General features: G+C 38.2%; 1 protein-coding gene across 1 annotated transcript in view; it reads right to left on the bottom strand.

Annotated features, from left to right (window-relative positions):
• Nucleotides 1-20,924, bottom strand: part of VPS39 (VPS39 subunit of HOPS complex) — a 47,312-nt gene that overhangs the window by 20,189 nt on the left and 6,199 nt on the right. The window contains exons 2-10 of the mRNA XM_041744505.1: nucleotides 19,015-19,080; nucleotides 15,299-15,363; nucleotides 14,942-14,984; nucleotides 13,652-13,746; nucleotides 12,615-12,713; nucleotides 12,104-12,196; nucleotides 10,023-10,206; nucleotides 6,444-6,564; nucleotides 6,215-6,335 (exon numbers count right to left, since the gene is read on the bottom strand). Of these exons, the coding sequence (XP_041600439.1) occupies nucleotides 6,215-6,335; nucleotides 6,444-6,564; nucleotides 10,023-10,206; nucleotides 12,104-12,196; nucleotides 12,615-12,713; nucleotides 13,652-13,746; nucleotides 14,942-14,984; nucleotides 15,299-15,363; nucleotides 19,015-19,080 (887 nt within the window). The remainder of the gene's footprint in view (nucleotides 1-6,214; nucleotides 6,336-6,443; nucleotides 6,565-10,022; nucleotides 10,207-12,103; nucleotides 12,197-12,614; nucleotides 12,714-13,651; nucleotides 13,747-14,941; nucleotides 14,985-15,298; nucleotides 15,364-19,014; nucleotides 19,081-20,924) is intronic.

Here is a 20,924-nt window from a genome sequence, read left to right as displayed (position 1 = left end):
TAAAATTTTGCTCCACATTTGGTCAATGGTGGAGTTTAATATGTACTCGCCCTCTCAAAGTTTCATGTATGTTTTTTGGTTTATTTATCCCAGATAGGTTCCTCAACAGCTGAGATGTTATCAACCAACCTTCTTTCATGATAGCGCGGAACATCTAGCAACTACAAGTCTAGAAAAGAGAAGGAAAAATGGAAACCCACTTGCACCTATTCTACCGAAGATTAAACACACAACCTGCAGCAGGAAGATCCCTGTAAAGACCCAAGGCCTTCCTGTGAAGAAAATAGATATTAAAAAAGCTATGTGCTGCATGATACCCTTTAAACTTCAAAAACTAAGTAACATATTCAAACACACATATATATGTAATGACTAGCAAGAAATCAACTTTTAAAATTTATTAACTCCAGTATAATTAACATAGTGTGATATTAGTTTCAGGTGTACAATGTAGCGATTTAATTCTTCCATACAACACTCTATGCTCATCACAACATGTGCACTCCTTAGTCCTCATCACCTCTTCCCCCACATGCCCCCACTCACCTCCCCTCTGGTAACCATCAGTTTGTTCTCTACAGTTAAGAGGTCTGTTTTTTTGGTTTGTCTCTTTTGTCCTTTTGTTTCAGTTCCACGAGTGAAATCATATGTATTTGTCTTTCTCTGACTGATTTCCCTTAGCTTTATATCTTCTAGTTCCATTCATGTCATTGTAAATGGCAGGATTTCATTCTTTTTTGGCTGAATATATATTCCACTGTATATATACACCACTCCTTCTTTATCCATTCATCTATCAGTAGACACTTACATTCCTTCCCTATCTTGGCTATTATAAATAATGCTGCAATAACCATAGGGGTGCATATATCTTTTTGAATTAGTGTTTTTGTATTCTCTGGGTAAACATGCCTAGTAGTGGAATTACTGGATCATATGGTAGTTCTGTTTTTAATTTTTTAAAATATTTTATTTATTTATTCATGAGAGGCACAGAGAGAAAGAGAGGCAGAGACACAGGCAGAGGAAGAAACAGGCTCCATGCAGGGAGCCCAATGTGGGACTCGATCCTGGGTCTCCTGGATCAGGCCCTGGGCTGAAGGCGGTGCTAAACTGCTGAGCAACCCGGGCTGCCCTGTTTTTAATTTTTTAAAGAACCTCCAGTTTTCCACAGTAACTGCACCAATTTGCATTCTGACCAACAGTTCACGATGGTTCCTTTTTCTTCACATCCTCACCAACACTTGTTGTTCCTTATGTTTTTTATTTTAGTGATTCTGACAGTTGTGAGGTAATATTTCATTGTGGTTTTGATTTGCATTTCCCTGATGATGAGTGATATTGAACATTTTTTATGTGTCTCTTGGCAATCTGTACGTCCTCTTTGGAGAAATCTCTGTTCCTGTTTTCTGCCCATTTTATAGTTGGATTATTTGTTTTTTGGGTGCTGAGTTGTAGAAATTCTTTATTTTGGATACTAATCCTTTACTGAATGTCATTCATATTCAATAAATTAATTCTCCCATTCTGTAGGTTGTCTGTTAGTTTTGTTGATGGTTTCCTTTGCTGCACAGGTTTTTATTTGGATGTAGTCCCAATAATTTATTTTTCCTTTTGTTTCCCTTGTCTGAAGATACACATCTAGAAGAATATTGCCATGGCCCATATCGGAGAATTTAATGCCTTTGTTCCCTTCTGTGATTTTTATGGTTTCAGATTTCACATTTAGGGGACACCTGGGTGGCTCAGTGGTTGAGCCTCTGGCTTTGACTCAGGTCATGATCCAAGGGTCAGGGATCCAAGACAAAACATCTGGCTTTGACTCAGGTCATGATCCAAGGGTCAGGGATCCAAGACAAACATCAGGCTCCCTGCATGGAGCCTGCTTCTCCCTCTGCCTGTGTCTCTGCCTCTCTCTGTGTGTCTCTCATGAATAAATAAATAAAATCTTAAAAAAAAAAAGATTTCACATTTAGGTCTTCAGTCTACTTTATTTTTGTGTATGGTGTAAGAAAGCGATCCAGTTTCATTCAGCATGTTGCTGTCCTGTTTTCCCAACACCTTTTGTTGAAGAGACTGTTTTTTACCCATTGTATATTTTTGCCTACTTTGTCGCAAAGTAATTGGTCATATGATCATGGCTTATTTCTAGGCTCTCTATTCAGTTTCATTGATCTATGTGTCCATTTTTGTGTATCATATTGTTTTTATTACTACAGCTTTGCAGTGTATTTTGAAATCTGGCATTGTGATACCTCTCCTCCAGCTTTGTTTGTTTCCTCAAGAGTGTTTTCACTATTTGGGGTCTTTTGTGGGTTACATACAAATTTTAGTACTGTTGGGTTTTGATAAGGATTGCACTGAATCTACAGATTACTTCTGGTAGTATGGACATTTTAACAATATTAATTCTTCCATTCATGAGCATGGAGTATTTTGCCATTTGTGTCATTAAAAATTTTCATCGGGATCCCTGGGTGGCGCAGTGGTTTGGCGCCTGCCTTTGGCCGAGGGCGCGATCCTGGAGACCTGGGATCGAATCCCACGTCGGGCTCCCGGTGCATGGAGCCTGCTTCTCCCTCTGCCGGTGTCTCTGCTTCTCTCTCTCTCTGTGACTATCATAAATAAATAAATTAATTTAAAAAAAATAAATAAAATCTTTTAAAAAAATTTTTTTCATCAATGTTTTCAGAGTACGGGTCTTTCACCTCCTGGGTAAGTTTATTCCTGGGTATTTTATCTTTTTTGGTGCAATTGTAAGTGGGATTGTTTTCTTAATTTCTCTTTCTGCTATTTCATTGCTAGTGTATAGTAATGCAACAGATTTCTGTAGATTGATTTTGTATCCTGCAACTTTACTGAATTCATTTATTACTTCTAGTTTTTTGGTGGAGTCTTTTGGGTTCTCTATATACAGTATCATGTCATCCGCAAATAGTGATAGTTTTACTTCTTCCTTACTGATTTGGATGCCTTTTATTTCTTTTGTGTCTGACTGCTTTGGCTAGGACGTCCAGTACTACATTGAATAAAAGAGTGGACAACTTTTTCTTATTCCTGACCTTTGGGGAAAGGTTCTCAGCTTTCCCCACTTAGGATGATATTAGCTATGGTTTTTTCATACATGGCCTTTATTATGTTGAGGTATATTCCCTCTAAACCTTCCTTTTTTTTTTTTTTTATCATGATTGGATATTGTACTTTGTCAAACGTTTTTTTCTGTGTCTATTGAAATCATTATGGTTCTTATCCTATCTCATATTGATGTATCACACTGACTTATTTGCAAATCAGGAAGATTTGCAACTCAGGGAGAAATCCCACCCTCACAACCCAGGAAGAAATTCCACCTGACTGTGGTGAATTTTTTTTTTTTTTTTTAATGTACTGTTGGATTCAGTGAGGTAGTATTTCATTGAGGATTTTTGCATCTATGTTCGTCAGGGGTATTGACCCAGGGATATTGTAGTTCTCTCTCTCTCTTTTTTTTTTTTGGTAACATCATTATCTGGTTTTTAATGGTTTTAATGCTGGCCTCATAGAAGGAATTGAGAAGCTTTCCTTCCTCTTCTATTTTTTGGAATAGTTTGAGGAGAATAATATTAACTTCTTGAAATGTTTGGTAGAATACATCTGTGAAGCCATTTGGTCCTGGACTTTTGTTTTCTGGAAGTTTTTTGATTACTGATTCAATTTCATTGGTGATAATCAGTCTGTTAAAATTTTCTATTTCTTCTTGATTCAGTTTTGGGAAGCTATAGTTCCTAGGAGTTTATTTACATCTTCTAGGTTGTCCAATTTGTTAGTATATAATTTTTCATAATATTCTCTTATAATCCTCTTCGTATTTCAGTTGTGTCAATTGTTATTTCTCCTCTTTCATTTCTAATTTTGAGTCTTTTCTTTTTTTTTTTAGTCTTTTCTTTTTTGATGAGTCTGGCAGTTTATCAATTTTGTTGATCTTTTCAAAAAATCAGCTCCTGGTTTCATTGATTTGTTCTACTTTTTTTTTCTTGGTTCTATTCCATTTAATTCTGCTCTAATCTTTATTTCCTTCCTTCTGCTAGTGTGGCGTTTTGTTTGTTCTTCTTTTTCTAGCTCCTTTAGGTGTATGGTTAGGTTGTTGTTTTGAGATTTTTCAGCAAGAAACACATTCTTAAAGAGCATGATAAACACAAATTTAGGAAAATGGCTGTGTCTGGAGGGGAAGCAGAAGGATGAGATGGGGAGGAACATATAGATTATATAAATTGTTTTTCTTGGGTAGGATGGTGGGTTACTGGGTCTTTATTATTATCTTTTTAAAGATTTTGTTTATTTGAGAGAGAAAGTGAGAGATAGCATGAGTTGAGGGGGAGGAGCAGAGGAAGACACAGAACCAGACGCCCTGTTGAGCAGAGAGCCCAACATGGGGTGATCCCCGGACCCTGGGATCATGACCTGAGCTGAAGGCAGATGCTTAACCAACTGAGCCACCCAAGCACCCTGATATTATTTTAAAAATGAAAATAAAGTAATTTAGGGCAATGAATGAGTGGCAAAAATAAAATAAATAGTAAGATACTGAAATGAAATGTCTCAAGACAGAAACTATCTTTATGGCATATTAAATATGTCTAACAGTTAAGGCTGGATCCAAAATGTACACATCCTACAATGGAATATCACTCAGCCATTAGAAATGACAAATACCCACCATTTGCTTCAACATGGATGGAACTGGAGGGTATTATGCTGAGTGAAATAAGTCAATCGGAGAAGGACAAACATTATATGGTCCTATTCATTTGGGGAATATAAATAATAGTGAAAGGGAATAGAAGGGAAGGGAGAAGAAATGGGTAGGAAATACCAGAAAGGAGACAGAACATGAAGACTCCTAACTCTGGGAAACGAACTAGGGGTGGTGGAAGGGGAGGGCGGTGGGGGTGAATGGGTGATGGGCACTGAGGGGGGCACTTGATGGGACGAGCACTGGGTGTTATTCTGTATGTTGGCAAATTGAACACCAATAAAAAATAAATTTATTATTAAAAAAAACAAACAAACAACAACAACAACAACAACAACAACAACAACAAAAACAAAATGTATATATCCAGGCAGCCTGGGTGGCTCAGTGGTTTAGCGCCGCCTTCGGCCCAGGTTGTGATCCTGGAGACCCAGGGTCAGGTCCCACGTTGGGCTCCCTGCATGGAGCCTGCTTCTCCCTCTGCCTGTGTCTCTGCCTCCATCCCTCCCTCTCTCTCTCTCTCCCTCTCTGGTCTCTCATGAATAAATTAATAAAAAAATCTTTAAAAAAAAAGCAAAAAAAGAAAATGTATACATCCAAGATAAATGTTGCCCTTCAAAAGTATCTACCACATGCGACTATAAACACAAATTCCAAAATTTGTGACCACTGTTTTCCTTTCAGAAATAATTTATAATATACTCTAAAAACAATGCTTTTTAATATTATCTTCAAAAAAAAATCTTCTCTTTTACTAAATTAGGACTGCCCAGTTTAATGTCTAGGATCAGAATGACCTTTGGTTGTTTCCTCAAAACAAATCCACTCTCTACAGACAATAATCACCCCTGAGGATATTTAAAAGAGTAAGACAAGAGTCAGAAGTCAGTCTCCAAGAAGTGTGCTGGCAATGAGAGAATCACCAACACAAAAGCATGGGCGCTATGAGGCTGTGCATATCCCGTGCAAACATTCAAGGACAGTGACAGCCATAAATATAAGAGAGCAGCCCTACTGAATGCAGCAACTTGAGGTGATTACAGAAGACCTGAAGAAGGCCTGCTTATCCAAAGACAGGGATCTACTGTTGAAAGAGATTTTGAAAAGCCCTCTAGTTGTTACATTCAATCAGACCATAGTTTTACTTTCTGATTGTTATTTTAATGCTTGCACCTTCTTTAATTTTTCAAGGCTGTAACATATCTATTAAATTATTTTATTGTTTTATAAATTCTAACAGGTCCTATTATAATTGGCATTCATTCTACATTTGATAGATAAGCAATCTGAAAAAGCGAAATTACTTAAGAGTTAAATGGATATTTAATGGCAGAGACAAATCCTGAATCCAGGTCCTCTAATTTTCAGCTCTGTGCTTATTCTACCAGTCCAAACTAAATATAAACAACTAAATCAAAATCACCTACTGTGGGGAACAATGAAGAGGTAGACTCACAGCCAAATCTCAGAAATAACACTTACTGCGAGCTGTAGAGCCAATTCAAACTGCTTGTCCTGGAGAAGCTGTTGGATTTGGGTTGCCATGGGGACAGGAATGAGTCTCCAAACAAAATGATTGCTAGCCACATAGATTATGTTTGATCTGGAGGCAGGAATAAGAATATTAGCAAAAGAGCACAGGCTTTATGATGACTTAGGTGATTTTAAAGCTTTGCAATAATATGGCAGCTACAGTAAACAAATTCCTTACCCTCCAGAGGTAATGAAGCGGGGCCTTTGCAATTCAATGCTCTGGACCAGAAGCCTTGGCTCAAATGTTCGGATCTCCACATATCGAGGCAAAACTGCAATGATGTAGGGAGGCTGGTGCTCTGCACAAGAAAGAGCACTTTGAGTTGTAGATCTGGTCTAAGGTTTATGGACTGCTTCAGCTTCCCATTTCTAAGCTGCATTCAAATGGGATCTCCAGATAGTCTACTACTCAAATAACAAGCCAGGATCCTATGCTGTGATATCCAAAGGAAAAAAATTGTTTTGTCCAAGTGACACTAAGAGAAATCTCGTGCACAAGAAGGATGCATCCAGCTTTGGTGAGAATGACCTCATCCCACTCCTACCATCTCCTTCAAAGAGCTGAAAGCTTCTGCTCCCTTTCTCATCATAGAGAGATTAAGGCCAGCTGCAGCTGCCCTTACCAACACATCAGGGGAGAAGAAGATTATGTGACCTCTTCTTTCATTTTCTTAGAAGGGCAAGAGGAAGGCAACTTCTTTTTTCCCTAAAATGAGGCTAAAGAAAAAGTTCCACATTTCTGGCCACGGTTATTTCTGCTGGAAATTTTCACAGGGAAAGATGCAAAACTCCACCTGAGCTTAATGGTTCACAGAGAAAGCAGCTAGCTGGCTGGCATTCTCAGCGTGGCAGTTCTCTACCACTTATATGAGGTCTCTGGAGTCTCAATCACAGAAACAGAAAGTAGAATGGTGGTCACCAAGGGCTACAGGAGGAAGAAGAGGGTTGTTAATAGATATGGAGTTTTATTGTTGCAAGATGAAAGTTCTGAAAATCTGCTGCATGACAATGTGAACATATGTAACTAATGAACTGTACCCTTAAAAATGGTAAAGATGATAGATTTTATGGTTTGTTTTTTTACCAAAATTAAAATTGAAAAATTTTTAAATGTAAAAAAAAAATCAGTAAAAAATGAACCACTAGATGGCATAATTATCATACAGAAATTTAACTTCCAAGAATATATTCATAGTTTCTTAGTGTGGCTAACTTGCTATGGATTTAGTTTTCTCATTTATTTCCTTTCTTTCTTTCTTTTTAAAGATTTTATTTATTTATCCATGAGAGACACATAGAAAAAGAGGCAGAGACACAGAGGTACAAGCAAGCTCCCTGCGAGGAGCCTGATGTGGGACTTGATCACGGCCCCCAGGATCATGCCCTGAGCCAAAGGCAGACGCTCAACCGTTGAGCCACCCAGGCGTCCCTCTCATTCATTTTCTGACAAAAAGTTTTTCGTATTATATTTGCAACTTATACTCTAAATACAGTAAAAAAAATTAAAGCTGGAAGGGAACTGGCCTAAGTAACAGTCCCATCACTTTGAATGCTATTGCTGTTATTAATGTTGGTATTTTTCATCTTACAAAAAAATTTAAAAATGTTTTGTATTGATTTTTTTACTTTATTTTTTATGCTGGCCTCATTTTTAAAAGCTAGTATAATTCCCTTTAGTGTTAATTTGTATAAATATGTAAACTTTCTCTCTCCTTTAATCTGACCCACTTTAATATTAAAGGTCTAATTTAATTTAAAAAAGTAATCTTTAATAGAAAGGCTTTTGATTGTCATATCGTATCATTGTCCCATCTCCCCCAATCTTTGACAACAGAGATGGTCTGGATCTCTTTGTATCTTCAAAACTTGGCAGAGTGGGTGGTAAATAGCAGACATCTAATAAATGGAAGATAATGACAGTGATTCATCTATTCAGCAAGCATTTCCTAAATGGCTAGGTTTCAGGCCCTACTCCAAGTGGATCAAGACATGAGTCCAGAGCTCACAGAGCTCCTACGTGAGCAGAGGAGACAGACGACTCCTTGCATCCAGTGGGACAGTGTGGGTTATCATGACAGAGAAAACTGAAGGGCTGTGGAAGCACCAAGGGGGAAGTGACTCATTCTGCCTGCGTGTCAGGAAGACTTCAGAGAGGAAGTGCCACTGAATAGGGCCTTGTCATATGAGTAGGACAGTGCTGGGCAGAGAAGAAAGGAAGAGGCAAGAGCACGGGTGATGATGGCTCGGTGCAGGGGCGTCCAAGATGACTGGAGCCTAAGTGAGGTGGTCAAGTTGGGAGCAGAGTATAAAGGAAGTTTAAAATGCACACCGTTGAGGAAGTTTAGTCTTCATCCTGTCAGACGGTGGTTCTCCTAACCTGCCTAGAGAGAACGCCCTGCCCTCTCCTTCCCTCAGTGTGTTAAGGCACAGAGATATTTTTAAGAAACACTGCCAAAGGCACTGGGTGCTAACAAAGCTTATAAAACAGGAACTCTAACACTAGGGAAACAGAAGCATACTTCAAGCATATTACACATATCTCATCACTTCTCGCACAACTCCTCTTCTGAAGGGAACACAAGGGTCCCCCAAAACACCATGAAGCTTCCCATGAAGCTCTTAGCCTTTCAAACTTGTTAATAAACATAATCTTGGGCCTTATATCATCTTTTTTTGTTTATCTTCCTTCTGATCTGTTCATCTCTAGCCATCACCACAATAATTACCCTGGAATATGATGGTTTTTACCAAAACACTCCCCCAGTTAGAATCTACTGGCCTCTCAGGCCTTTGCAGCCTCTAACAACCGGCCAACCCTCATTTCTCTGTAATTCAGACCACCTGCTCTACCCAGGTCAATCTCTATAATGCTCCTTCACAAATTAGCATTTCCAATCACCTTTCAGACTATTTTTCGGCCTAAAATGACAGGGACTTTTCTTCAAGCCAAATCATAAACTCCCTGCCCAGTCTAGTCCAATCTTACATATGTAATGAAACTTCTTATTGGCAAGCTGAACTCTGAACGACTGAATCTCAACCCATCTCTGAACAACTGATAAAGCAATGCCTTGCTTTATCTCTTTATCCAAGATGTAATCCTTACCTCCCCAGCTAGAGTCCTTAAAGATGGCATGACTGCATGCTCCACAGCAGTAACGATTTTTAATATGCTCACTCTTTTGACTGAAAATAAATTGCTGCAAGAGTGGTCACACACCCTTTCAGCAGTACCACTGCTGAGAGCCTGGGGCAGAGGTAGGAACAGAAACACCCAACGGGTAGGCCAGAGACTGCCTTTAGATGCAATCTGCACCTCCAAGCTACAGGACAACAGAAGCAATAAACATTACATCAAAAGCACCTCAATACTGGGTTACATGTATTACAGGAATAAATAAATAATTTCCACTAATTTCCAAATGTGGTCTATCTGGCAAAGGACACAATAAAACCATTACAAAGAGGCAAAATAAAAAGGAGCATGAAGTAAAAATATATGGCAGTAGACAATCACTTCCTAAAACATGTAACTCTGTTTATATTTTTCCCTCTCTGGGACACAACCCAGCTTCCTAAAAAAACCAGAATATCCCATTTTTAATGACCTTAAATACTCATCTACTTATAAGAAGGGGAACAGAGTAAATGACACTGTAAACCACAGTCTGCTGACACTATGAATGGGATTCCATTCTGTTGAGGATGGCACACAACCCCAGGCCAAAGTGGGAAATAGCCGCTATGGTGGTCTCACCCATGGCCACTGGGATGTCTGTCCAGTTCAAGGCACATTTCTGTGTGCAGATCCCCTCCTCATTGAGCACCACGGTGAGATCATCCTGACCCACAGCCACTTTTCCATCTGCCAGAGGTGCAACTAACGGCTCCAGTTGTTTTCCTGTTGGAAAGAGCTCTTTGATGGACCCTTTTCCATCCACCTATAGGAAGACATAAAGTGAGTCAATCGATGTTCTCTCACCAGGGGCCTGAACATGAACATGGCCTGAAAAATCCAAACAAAACCCCAAATCTACAGAAGCCAATAATATTCCTAAGGAAATACTATACTGTGTTTTGTCATCACAACATAGAGCCAGGTTTCCTTTTCTTTAACACAGGAGACAAGCAACTAGCCTGGCAACTAACAATGTCAAGTGTTGGTGAGGGTGCAGAGTGACTGGGACTCTCACTCACTGCTGGTGAGAATACAAAATGGTATGGCCATTTTGTTTGTCGGCTTCTTATGAAGTTAAGTATATACTTACCATACAACCTAGTAATCCCATTCCTTAGGCACTTGCTCAAGAGAAATGAAAAATGTTTATGTTTATGTTTATGTAAAAATCTGTATGCAAATGTTGATAGCAGCTTTATTCATAATGACTAAAAAGAGGAAAAAACTTTGTCCTTCAACTGATGAACGGATAAACAAACCATAGTACATTCATACCATGTACTACTTAGCCATAAAGAATATAATGACTTGCACAACAATACAGATGGATGTCAAATTATGCCACGTGAAAGAAGCCATATTCAAAAGGCTACATACTGTAGGATTCCATTTATATGATATTCTGGAAAAGGCAAAACTATAAGAGATGAAGAACAGATCAGTGATTACTAGAGGTTGGGGCACAGGAAGAGGGGTTGACTTCAAAGGGGAGCATGAAGGCATTTTTCAGGTGATGGAACTGCTCTGAATCTTGATTTTGGTGGTGGTTAGATGACTCTAAGCTATGTTAGAACTGTATAGCAAAAAGAAAGAATTGTATTGTATGATATAAATAAGTAATTTTTTAATAGGTTGGGCCTAAACCAAGATTTCCCACCCTCAAAACACTGTACCCTCACGAAGATGGTAGCAGCATTCAAGGTAGTCAGAGGAATGAGAGCCTACTGCATCTTCTGGCTCTGTATCCCCATCCCTCACAGACTTCTTTCAGCACCTACAGGTCTAGCTGCTATTCTGCTCATCAGTCAGCTGGATAGCAGTGACTCCTTTACGAGTTTGCAACTCTGCCGCTGATAAAATCAAGACATCCCAATAACGTAAAAATGGAACAAATATATTAACTAGATAAATAAAGAAGAGCTAACAAGGTAGGGAGTAGGGAAGTGGGGAGAAATGGAGATAGAGAGAAAGGCTTCTAAGAGAATTGCCAAGCCTGGAATATGGGAGTGATATAAAGCTAAGAAATTTGGGTTATTCTATGAAATGAATGGTATATTAACCTTTTCTACATTCAGTATGCATACTGGAGGAAAACCAACATCATGGATATTTACCACATGGGTTAAGAAAAAAAAGGTCATAAAATAATGTTTAACATGCTATTTTTAGGGATTATTTCTGAGTGAAGGGATTATGGGTGACTTGTATTTCCTTTATTTTGCTTGTCTTTATTTCCTTATTTTTTAATATTAACACATGTGGCTTTTGAAATTAAAAAAAAATAACTTTTAAAATAAATATACTAAAAGCTTTTGGCGTGCAGAAAACTCAAAGTCTTAAAAATACTTAAGTTAATACGAAAATTAGTTTATAATTCCTGAGCACTGAATCCTTAAGATGGCAGCCCTAACTATCTGTTCCAATAATTAGATACACGATATGGATAATTAGTTATGTAGAGAATTGAGAGTTGATGCTGCTGGGCATCAGACATCTATTTGTAGAGATTCTGAGAAGCATAAAAAATAACCAAACATACAAACACAAACCCTGTTATGCCAAAACGCTACTTAAGGCAGTCTCTTGACCTGTAATTCAGATGATCATGTGACCATCATCCCGAGGTAAACCTATGATATATGCAAAATAGTAAGTTTTACCCTTATTAGGTAGTAGTCTCTCTTGAAACCCACGCAGATAGAGTTTTCACACCATGCCATAGACTTGGGCACATCTGGTACACTAAAGTCCCCCTGAAGAAAGAGAGCAAGAGTTCAAATGGAAAGATGTTAACAGGAAAACAACAACAACAACATGATTTTCCTGTCATTCTACCCCCATGCTGCAAAATTACCCTCACCCCTATCTAAAAACAAGCCTACAAGCATACAGGTAGGAAACCACCTAACAAAAATTTAAGCCACCCATGAACTGGATTGTATTAGATATCCACTTTGAAATAAACCAATCCATTTAACGTTACACAACTGTATCTCCCCTGCCTCCGAAGACCAGGAAACTCTGATGAGTGGCCATGAATAGGCTCTCATGTACCCGTGGCAGAGCCTTCATCTGGAGAGAGCTCCAGGTCAGAGGTCCTGACCTTCAGTATTACTGAACAGGAAGTCTTTCAAGGTGGAGTCAACATGGACCAGGTAACATGGACTTTACCTGCAATTCATGAAATTCCCTATCCTTCCAGAAATAGAGCTGCAGCTTCTTTTTCACGGCCACACACATCCGCAATACCTCCTCACCAGTCTCTGTGTGCTAGGAAGAGATAACCAGAGAAAATGAGATGTATATACAATGACTCCATAACTGAGTGACAGCTAAATTAATTAGAGATTTTCTACCTTGAAATGGCTACTAATCTGAAAATCCCCTATAATACAAAATCACACTGCCACACAAACTGAGTGGAAGAATGCCAGTTTTCTAAGATGTACGGAAGAGCACTTCCTCCCCAAGGGCTGCTAGTCAAAGCCCCAACCCCCATAAATCTCCTGGACATTCATAATTCACACAGGAAAATCCCAGGGCAGGCCTTCACTTATGTAACTGCTTACTCCTTTTGTTCTTAAATGTTTCTCACTCATGGCTGTCAATACATGCTGGTAAGGGATCAGCATATGTCAGTGCTCACTTTCAATCCCTTAAGGAGCGAGGAGAAAAATGTCTAAGCATAAAACAGTGCAGCATCAATGTAGATCACGGATGCTAAAAAGTGATCAAAGCTGAGTAGAAGGGTAAGGCAGATTTTGAATAATGTAAGGATGATGAATTGGCAAAAATGAGAAATGTCTTTCCCAAAAAACAAAAAACACCCAATAGACAAAGAATACAATAATATGTTCAGAACAAGGTCAACTTAATGTCCTACAGCTGTTTGTGATACTGGTTAAGCCTGGCTTTTCCTACTGATGGTTTGTCCATGGCAAGGGCTTTTTGCTGTGTGTTAGTTGCCTCTCGCCATACAAATGTCTGGTTCTCTAATTAGTACACACACAAGGAACCCAAATCTTTCCCCTTCAGACCACATACAAAGGGAGACATTTCTCTAATGCAATCCAAAATCAAACACTTTCTTTGGAGTCTCTGCTGAGTTTGGATATCAATGTTATTCTTCCCATCTAATGGTAGGAATAATATAAGAAAGACCATATTTATTAAAACATGAAGTCAAACTTCACCTTGCCTATACTTACTTGGAGGTCACATGTGAATAGTGATGCTCCCTTTGCCTTTGAAACTGTGGTGATTTGTTGAAAGGTCAATAGGTCATGGACATAAATATTATTTTCTGTTTGGAAGGAGGTACAACAACAGTATAAATTAGCACAATTCTCTACACACAAAAAAATAACCAACAATCAGAAGAACCAAAGGGCAAATGTTGGTTGAAGATGTATCTGCAGTTTCATTAACAATGATTTATTCTGGTCTGTTATCAGAATCACATTACCAAATGTTTAAGAGGTCACTTCTGTTCCTTTACATTTGGACTGGTTTATGTAGAAGAGCTCTTTCACAACCCAAGCACTCTTACACTCTGTCTTTCTCAAGTCTGGAAATTTACGATGCAATATTTGTATAAGAACTGGCTTTCAAAGCTCCTTCTATTAACAAGCATCAGTAAAAGAAAGGAAATCCTCTGTGGATTTGGTACAATCCCATGGCAAGGATTTATTTTTTAGCAAAGCAAGCAAAATAATTTCACTCAGGTCTCCTATCTAGTTTTACTCATGAAGATTTAGTTACTTTAAGAGTTTTTCTTTCCTCCTCGAAACTCAGTTTAAAATGATTCTACCAAAAAAAAAAAAAATAATAAAATAAAATGATTCTACCATTTGGGCTCTGGGCTGACCAGTACAAAGCATGAGGCAAGTTTCTAGTCTTCTGTTAAGAAAAGGCCTCACTGGCTACCTTCAATCAAATCTATGGCTTTTCAAACAGGGCCTGAATAGTCTGGCCTTGATCTTTCTCTCCCCTATCTGTTGCCACTCTGCCACTCTCCACCAGACATCCTAAGTCTGGCCAGACCCCAGGACCTCTGCCTAAAATGCTCTGCCTTCCTTTCTCTTCCTGTCATAATCCCTAGATGATGCTGTCCCTCCCATTACTAAGATCCACACATTTTTTTATAAATTGCCATTGTAACTTATCACACTGTATCATGATTACTTTCTGTCATTTCAGTCTTCACAATCAGAACACCAATCTCAAAGACAGAAGTCCTGTCTCATTCAACTTGGTATCCCTAATGCCTGGAGCAGGAGTCAGTAAATATCTGCTCAATGACTGAATGAATGAGTTACATTCCTTGGAGAACAGAGCTCAAATTTATGAGGGATGCTGTTGCCCTTAATACTCGTGTACCATGCTGTGTCTGGTTTAGAACGAGTTTCAAGGTCTATCAATTTAACCATGAAAGAGTTAATCAGGTCATAGCTTTTATTTTTCACCAGAAGAAATACAACTGCAACCCGTTTTCTTACCTAACAAGCTGACCAGAATCTTAAACTGGGAAACCACATGGATCTAGAAAAGAACAAATCATTAGACTCAATTAACATTTCTGACAAGGCTTAACAAATGTTCATTTAAGTACAGTACTAAAAAAAGGGACTAAAGAGTCTATGCCAATGGTAGGGATCTGACTTTTATGTATGTGCAATCTCAATTTCTGCTCATTCTAGGGGATCTCAGGCACATGATGGATGGACTAAGATCCCTGCATAAATGGGAGAACAGACAGCAGAAAATTCAGAATTAATAAATAATGTCATTGAAGTTCTAGTTTTGATAGGGTCTCACAGAAGTCAAATATTCTTGTAGCAACCATCACTGCCTACCTGCTGAATCTTTTTGGAGAAGTTTTTATTGGATTTCTCTAGTGTCACTTCAAACCTGTTGCAACCTGTAGAAAAGAAACAAACATGCACAGTTTCAAACACAAGGATATGTGTAAAAATAACCACAACAAAAAATGCTGCTCTACACTGCTCTCCTACCTGAATCTAAAAATTCCTGAAAGACTGGAAGCCAGAGACCTACACTGGATAGCTGTCTTTACTGAGTGCAGGAAGTTGCTTTCAACTCCAAGTTTAGAACAAGGTGTTTCATACACCTAGCAGAAAAAAATCACACCACAGTGAATACTGAAGCTGCAAGGTACCTGTGAGTCTGAAGGTCTCATCCTACAAAATAGTACTTTGGCTAAGTGTTTATAAAAAGTTACAGTCAAATAAAAGAGCCCAAGCAATGAAACCTAGCCCAAAGCATCCTTAGATCTAGACCAGCTAAATCCCAGCAGCTACCATACGTCCTGCATCATGGGGACAGAGCAAACACTCAACACTAAAGCAATTTAATACATCTACACTTACTGCCGCTTTCAGGAGATGCTACACCTGTTAACACTGCTACAAAAAGGGAAGAAATTACATACCATAAAAATAGTGATGCCAGCCTTTCTGTCTCAAAGGTTACCAAAGAGTCAAAAAGAGAATAATTATCATAATAATTACAGCAGCTATCACAAACTATGTCATAACTAGGTGCTAGGTTCTGGGTTTAAAAATTTACACATATTTTCTATAACCTTACAACTACCACCAAAAAGTACGTATAATAATTCCAATTTCATACTTGAGGGACCTGACAGGTCAAGCAGGTAGCAGCCAGTGAGGGACAGCCCAGAAGCAAACATGATGAGCTCTCACATCTGCTTCTGCACTCAATATTTTGATAGTTTTGATTGAAGGATAGGACAAAAATCTGTCCTCACATGGACAAATAGTTGGAATACGGAGGAATATTTTTTTTATTTTTATTTTTTCCAGAGGAATATTTTTAAAGCTTTTTCAGATAACTGTACATCATTTTGATACTATACCAAAACTTGACAAATAGAGTTTCTTGCAATATGGAATCTGAACCTATTAATGAAACTTTCTGTCAAATTAAAGTCAATTAGTCTTACACTTTATTTATTTATTATTTTAAAAATTTTCAGTAGGCTCCACATCCAGCATAGAGCCCAACACAGAGCCCAATATGGGGCTTGAACTCGTGACCCTGAGATCAAGATCTGAGCTGAAATCAAGAGTCAGACACTTAACTAACTAAACCACCCAGACACTTCTTGTACTTTAAGTACAGTACTAAATGGATCTTTTACTCATGCATGATTTAGATCTTTTAAATGGATCTTTTACTCATGCATGATTTAGAAACTTCAAGCACTGGAAAATACTGTTCACTGAGTTATACAGATTCTCCAGATGTTGGCACATTTTGTTATAGGACATATATATATATATGTAAAATCATACTCATTATCACCTCCAATGTCATCAGAAAAGTATTGAGAAGCTGTCGAGCTCATAGAGGTGTATATAATTTTTCCACAATTCTAATTTTCTATGGAAAGCCCCAGCCTTACTTTTAGCAGCATATACTTCCAGTTGTTTTCTTTGAAATGACAGACTCCTTTGTTCGTTTTAAGAAAACATGTACCAAACACCCAAGTGGTCTGAAAAACCATAATCTGTCATTCTTTTAAGCAAAAATGGTGTCCCACAAAAAAAAAGTGGCCAGTTCTGCTTGTAACTCAAACAAGTACTTTTTCTCGAGCCAGCCACTGTGCTTCATACCCAGGCACACAGCACTTCTTACTACATCAGAGATTATTAAAAAGATGTGTTGTCAAAGATTAGATATAATAAAATAATTTTTACTGCCTCACAAAGAACATTCTTAAGTGAAACTTGGCTTAAAATACCAGAAACCACAGTGTGTGCGTGCTCTATAGAGAACAACACATCGACTACTAGAACAGTTATGTACCAATAAGCTCATTAACCACTATCCTGAACTTATGCTAAGGACCAGTTCTAGTACTATCACTTCTGTATCATCAGTGCAAATGTCAATACATGTCCATGAAAAAACAGTTTGAGCTGAAGGCTACTGAGAAGAAGCAGATAAAGGCTCTCTCCTTCCCTTCAATTTGCCTAAAAACAGAATATACATTTACAAAGGTGTCCCTCCTCCCCTTGCTACAAAGGACAGAATTTAATAAGTGGAGATAGCTCTAGATTTCATTAGCCCAGAAAGGACACTAGACCAATCTACTAATAAACTTTACTTACTCATCATTATTACATTAGTTCCCCCATGTGTCTGCCTTCTAACAATTTGCCATCCTAGAAACTCAGGGTCCTTTTCCTTTGTCTTATCACTTCTCTAAAAATCTGTTGTTCATTTGTTGTTAAGATAAGCCCAAATTCCAACCACCCCTTTGAGTTACCCATCACTGAATGCTCCCATGTATATGTATAATACACATGTTAATACATTTTTCTCCTGTTAATCTGTCTTTTGTCCAATTTATATGTTCCCACCCAATGAACCTAAAATAGGTAGAAGAAAATTCCCCCCCCATACACCCTAGAAAAACGCCCCTTTTCCCCATGTTACCCTTTCTGCAGGTTCCAAAACAAAGTATCTATTTCCATTCTAACCTTAAGCTATTTACTACAAAAAGTTTTTTAAGTTGAAAGTTATGAATTTTTTTTTCCAATATAGTCAAATAATGACAATTTCATATGGTTCAACACATTCTGGCATTAACAGCAGATTTCTACAGATTCTGTAGCTCCAACGTACATTATCCAAACACATCAATTTTCCATGAACAGAACAAAGAAATAAAAAGAGGAAAAGAGAGTGAGGTGCTTTTTCTCTCCCCAAAGAGGAAACCCTAGCAAAATAAATTTCAAACACTTTAGTTATTATTCTACATTTTAAAAATTTTATTTAAGATTATTTATTTATTTATTTGAGAGAAGAAGTGAGCAAGAGGAGGAGCAGGTGGAGAAGGAGGAGTAGGCTTTCCACTGAGCAGGGACCCCGACCCAGGGCAAGACCCCAGAACCTTGAGTTCATGACCTAAGCTAAAGGTGGAAGCTTAACTGACTGAGCCACCCAGGTGCCCCTATTATTCCACATTTATCACTGATAAAGTCACATTTGATTGGAGCTTTACTTTTCAAAGTCCTTGCATTTGACCCCAACAATTTTGTGAGACAGTTTATAGAAGAGGAAAATGAATTGGAAAGGACCTACTCAGTCATTTGGCCAAGGAGAAACCTGGGCTCAAACCCAGACCTCCTCTCTCCTAGTCCACCCCTCACAAGTTAAGAAAGGTTTTTAAATCAATAATTCCTAACTTTGTTTCCTACTACCACATCATTCACAAAAAAACCTATTCCCATCAGTGATATTTCCTATTTCTGACAGTCAGTCTCCAAGAAGTGAGGAGGGGAGGAACATTCAACCCCACTGATGAGATCAGGGTAGGGGAACAGAGTCTGAAAAAAAAACCCAAAAAACCTAGAGACTTTTCTTATGTTTCTCCCCACTTTCCCAACATACTGTCTCAACCCCAGTTATTTTTAATGGTCCAGGAATCACTGATTTCATAGCTGTATACTAGCTGACTATCAAAATTTTTTGCATGAGTAGTAAGTCACCTCTTTCTTGATGCTGGAGAGCTGCCACTTACCAGCATCCTTTCGGATCCTGTAGAGAAGAAGATGTCCTTGTTTGGTGCCAACAAGAAGCCATTCTTCTAGAAGAGAAAATAGCAGTGAGAAAGGTCAATCAGCTTTAGTAAAACCCTATTTCTTGAGCTGGGGCTTATAATCAGAAATCAAAGGGTCAAGAAAATGAATTGTTTTTGATAGCAGCCGTCTTGCAAAGCTAAGGAATATTTATATTCATAAAGTGTTTGAGGGCAGCCCCAGTGGCCCAGCGGTTTGGCGCTGCCTTCAGCCCAGGGCGTGATCCTGGAGACCCGGGATCGAGCCCCACATCAGGCTCCCGGCATGGAGCCTGCTTCTCCCTCTGCCTGTGTCTCTGCTTCTCTCTCTCTGTGTCTGTCATGAATAAATAAATAAAATCTTTTTTAAAAAAGTGTTTGAGAACCAGCCTTCAGTGTTTCAAAATTAAAATGACCAAAAATAGGATAAAAATATATAAAATCATAAAATGGATAGTATAAGCAGGAAACTAGGTAACTATCAGAAACAAAGCTAAATGGCATCATTTAAAGGTTTTATGATTTTACTTTAGGGAAAATAAGTGTCATGGCATATTAAGTTCACAGAATTCACTATCTTAAAGGATGGTCTAGCAGATAAAATTAAGTGTTGACGAAGATGTGAAGAAATTGGAACCCTCACACATTGTTGGCAGGGATATAATAAAAATGGTGTGGTCACTCTGGAAAATGGTCTGGCAGTTCATCAAAAGATTATACATACAGTTGTCATATGACTCAGCAATTCTACCCTTGGGCATATTCATAAGACACATGAAAACATACGTCCACACAAAAACTTGTACACAAATGTTCAGAGCAGCAGCATCTGTAACAGCCAAAAGGTAGAAACAACCCAAATATCCAACCACTGATGAATGGATAAACAAAATGTGGCAAAGTCATACAAATGGAATAGTAGCTGACTATTAAAAGGAATGAAATGCTGATACATGCTAAAATAGGGACGAATCTGACATTATGCTAAAGAAGCTAGATGAAAAAAGCTACTTTTTATGCTTCTATTTATATAAAATGTCAGAATTGCCAAATCTGTAGAGACAAAAAGATCAGACAGGAAAATGGGGAGTACATACTAATGGATATTGGTTTTGTTTGTTTTCTTTTTTTTTTAGGGTGATGAAAATGTTCTAAAATTGACTGTGGCAATACCTGCACAACTCTGTGAATGTACTGAAAAACACTTAACTGTACACTTAAAATGAGGAAATTGTAAGGTATGTGAATTACATCTCAGTAAAGCTCTTACTTAAAAAAGAAAAAAGAGGGGATCCCCGGGTGGCTCAGGGGTTTAGTGCCACCTTCGGCCCAGGGTGTGATCCTGGAGACCCGGGATCAAGTCCCATATCAGGCTCACTGCATGGACCTGCTTCTTCCTCTGCCTGTGTGTGTGTGTGTGTCTCTCATGAATAAATAAATAAAATCTTAAAAAAAAAAAAAAAAGAAAGAAAGAAAGAAAGAGAGAAAGAAAGAAAGAAAGAAAGAAAGAAAGAAAGAAAGGAAGAAAGAAAGAAAGAAAGAAAGAAAGAAAGAAAGAAAGAAAAAAGATGGTCTAGGCTAGTGACTCTTTGGTATATATCAGAATTATTTGAGGATTTGTTAAAACAGATTGGTGGGCCTTGCCCTCAGTTTCTGATTCAGTGGGTCTTGCAATAGCCTGAAAATTTCCATTTCTAACAAGTTCTCAGGTGATGCTAATGCTGTTGGTTCAAGGACTGCATTCTGAGAGACACTCGTCTATACTAAAAGAGGCTCCAAAAAGCGTTTAAATAATTACCCTGACAGATCTATACTAACTTATTAAGAGAAGTTACACATGTACAGGTACTTCCTCATCTTTTTGATACTGTGAA

The sequence above is a fragment of the Vulpes lagopus genome, chromosome 2 (assembly GCF_018345385.1).
Source record: "Vulpes lagopus strain Blue_001 chromosome 2, ASM1834538v1, whole genome shotgun sequence".
Taxonomy (NCBI): Eukaryota; Metazoa; Chordata; class Mammalia; order Carnivora; family Canidae; genus Vulpes; species Vulpes lagopus.
Note: the sequence above shows the minus strand (reverse complement) of the source record. Positions and strands in the feature narration are given on the sequence as shown.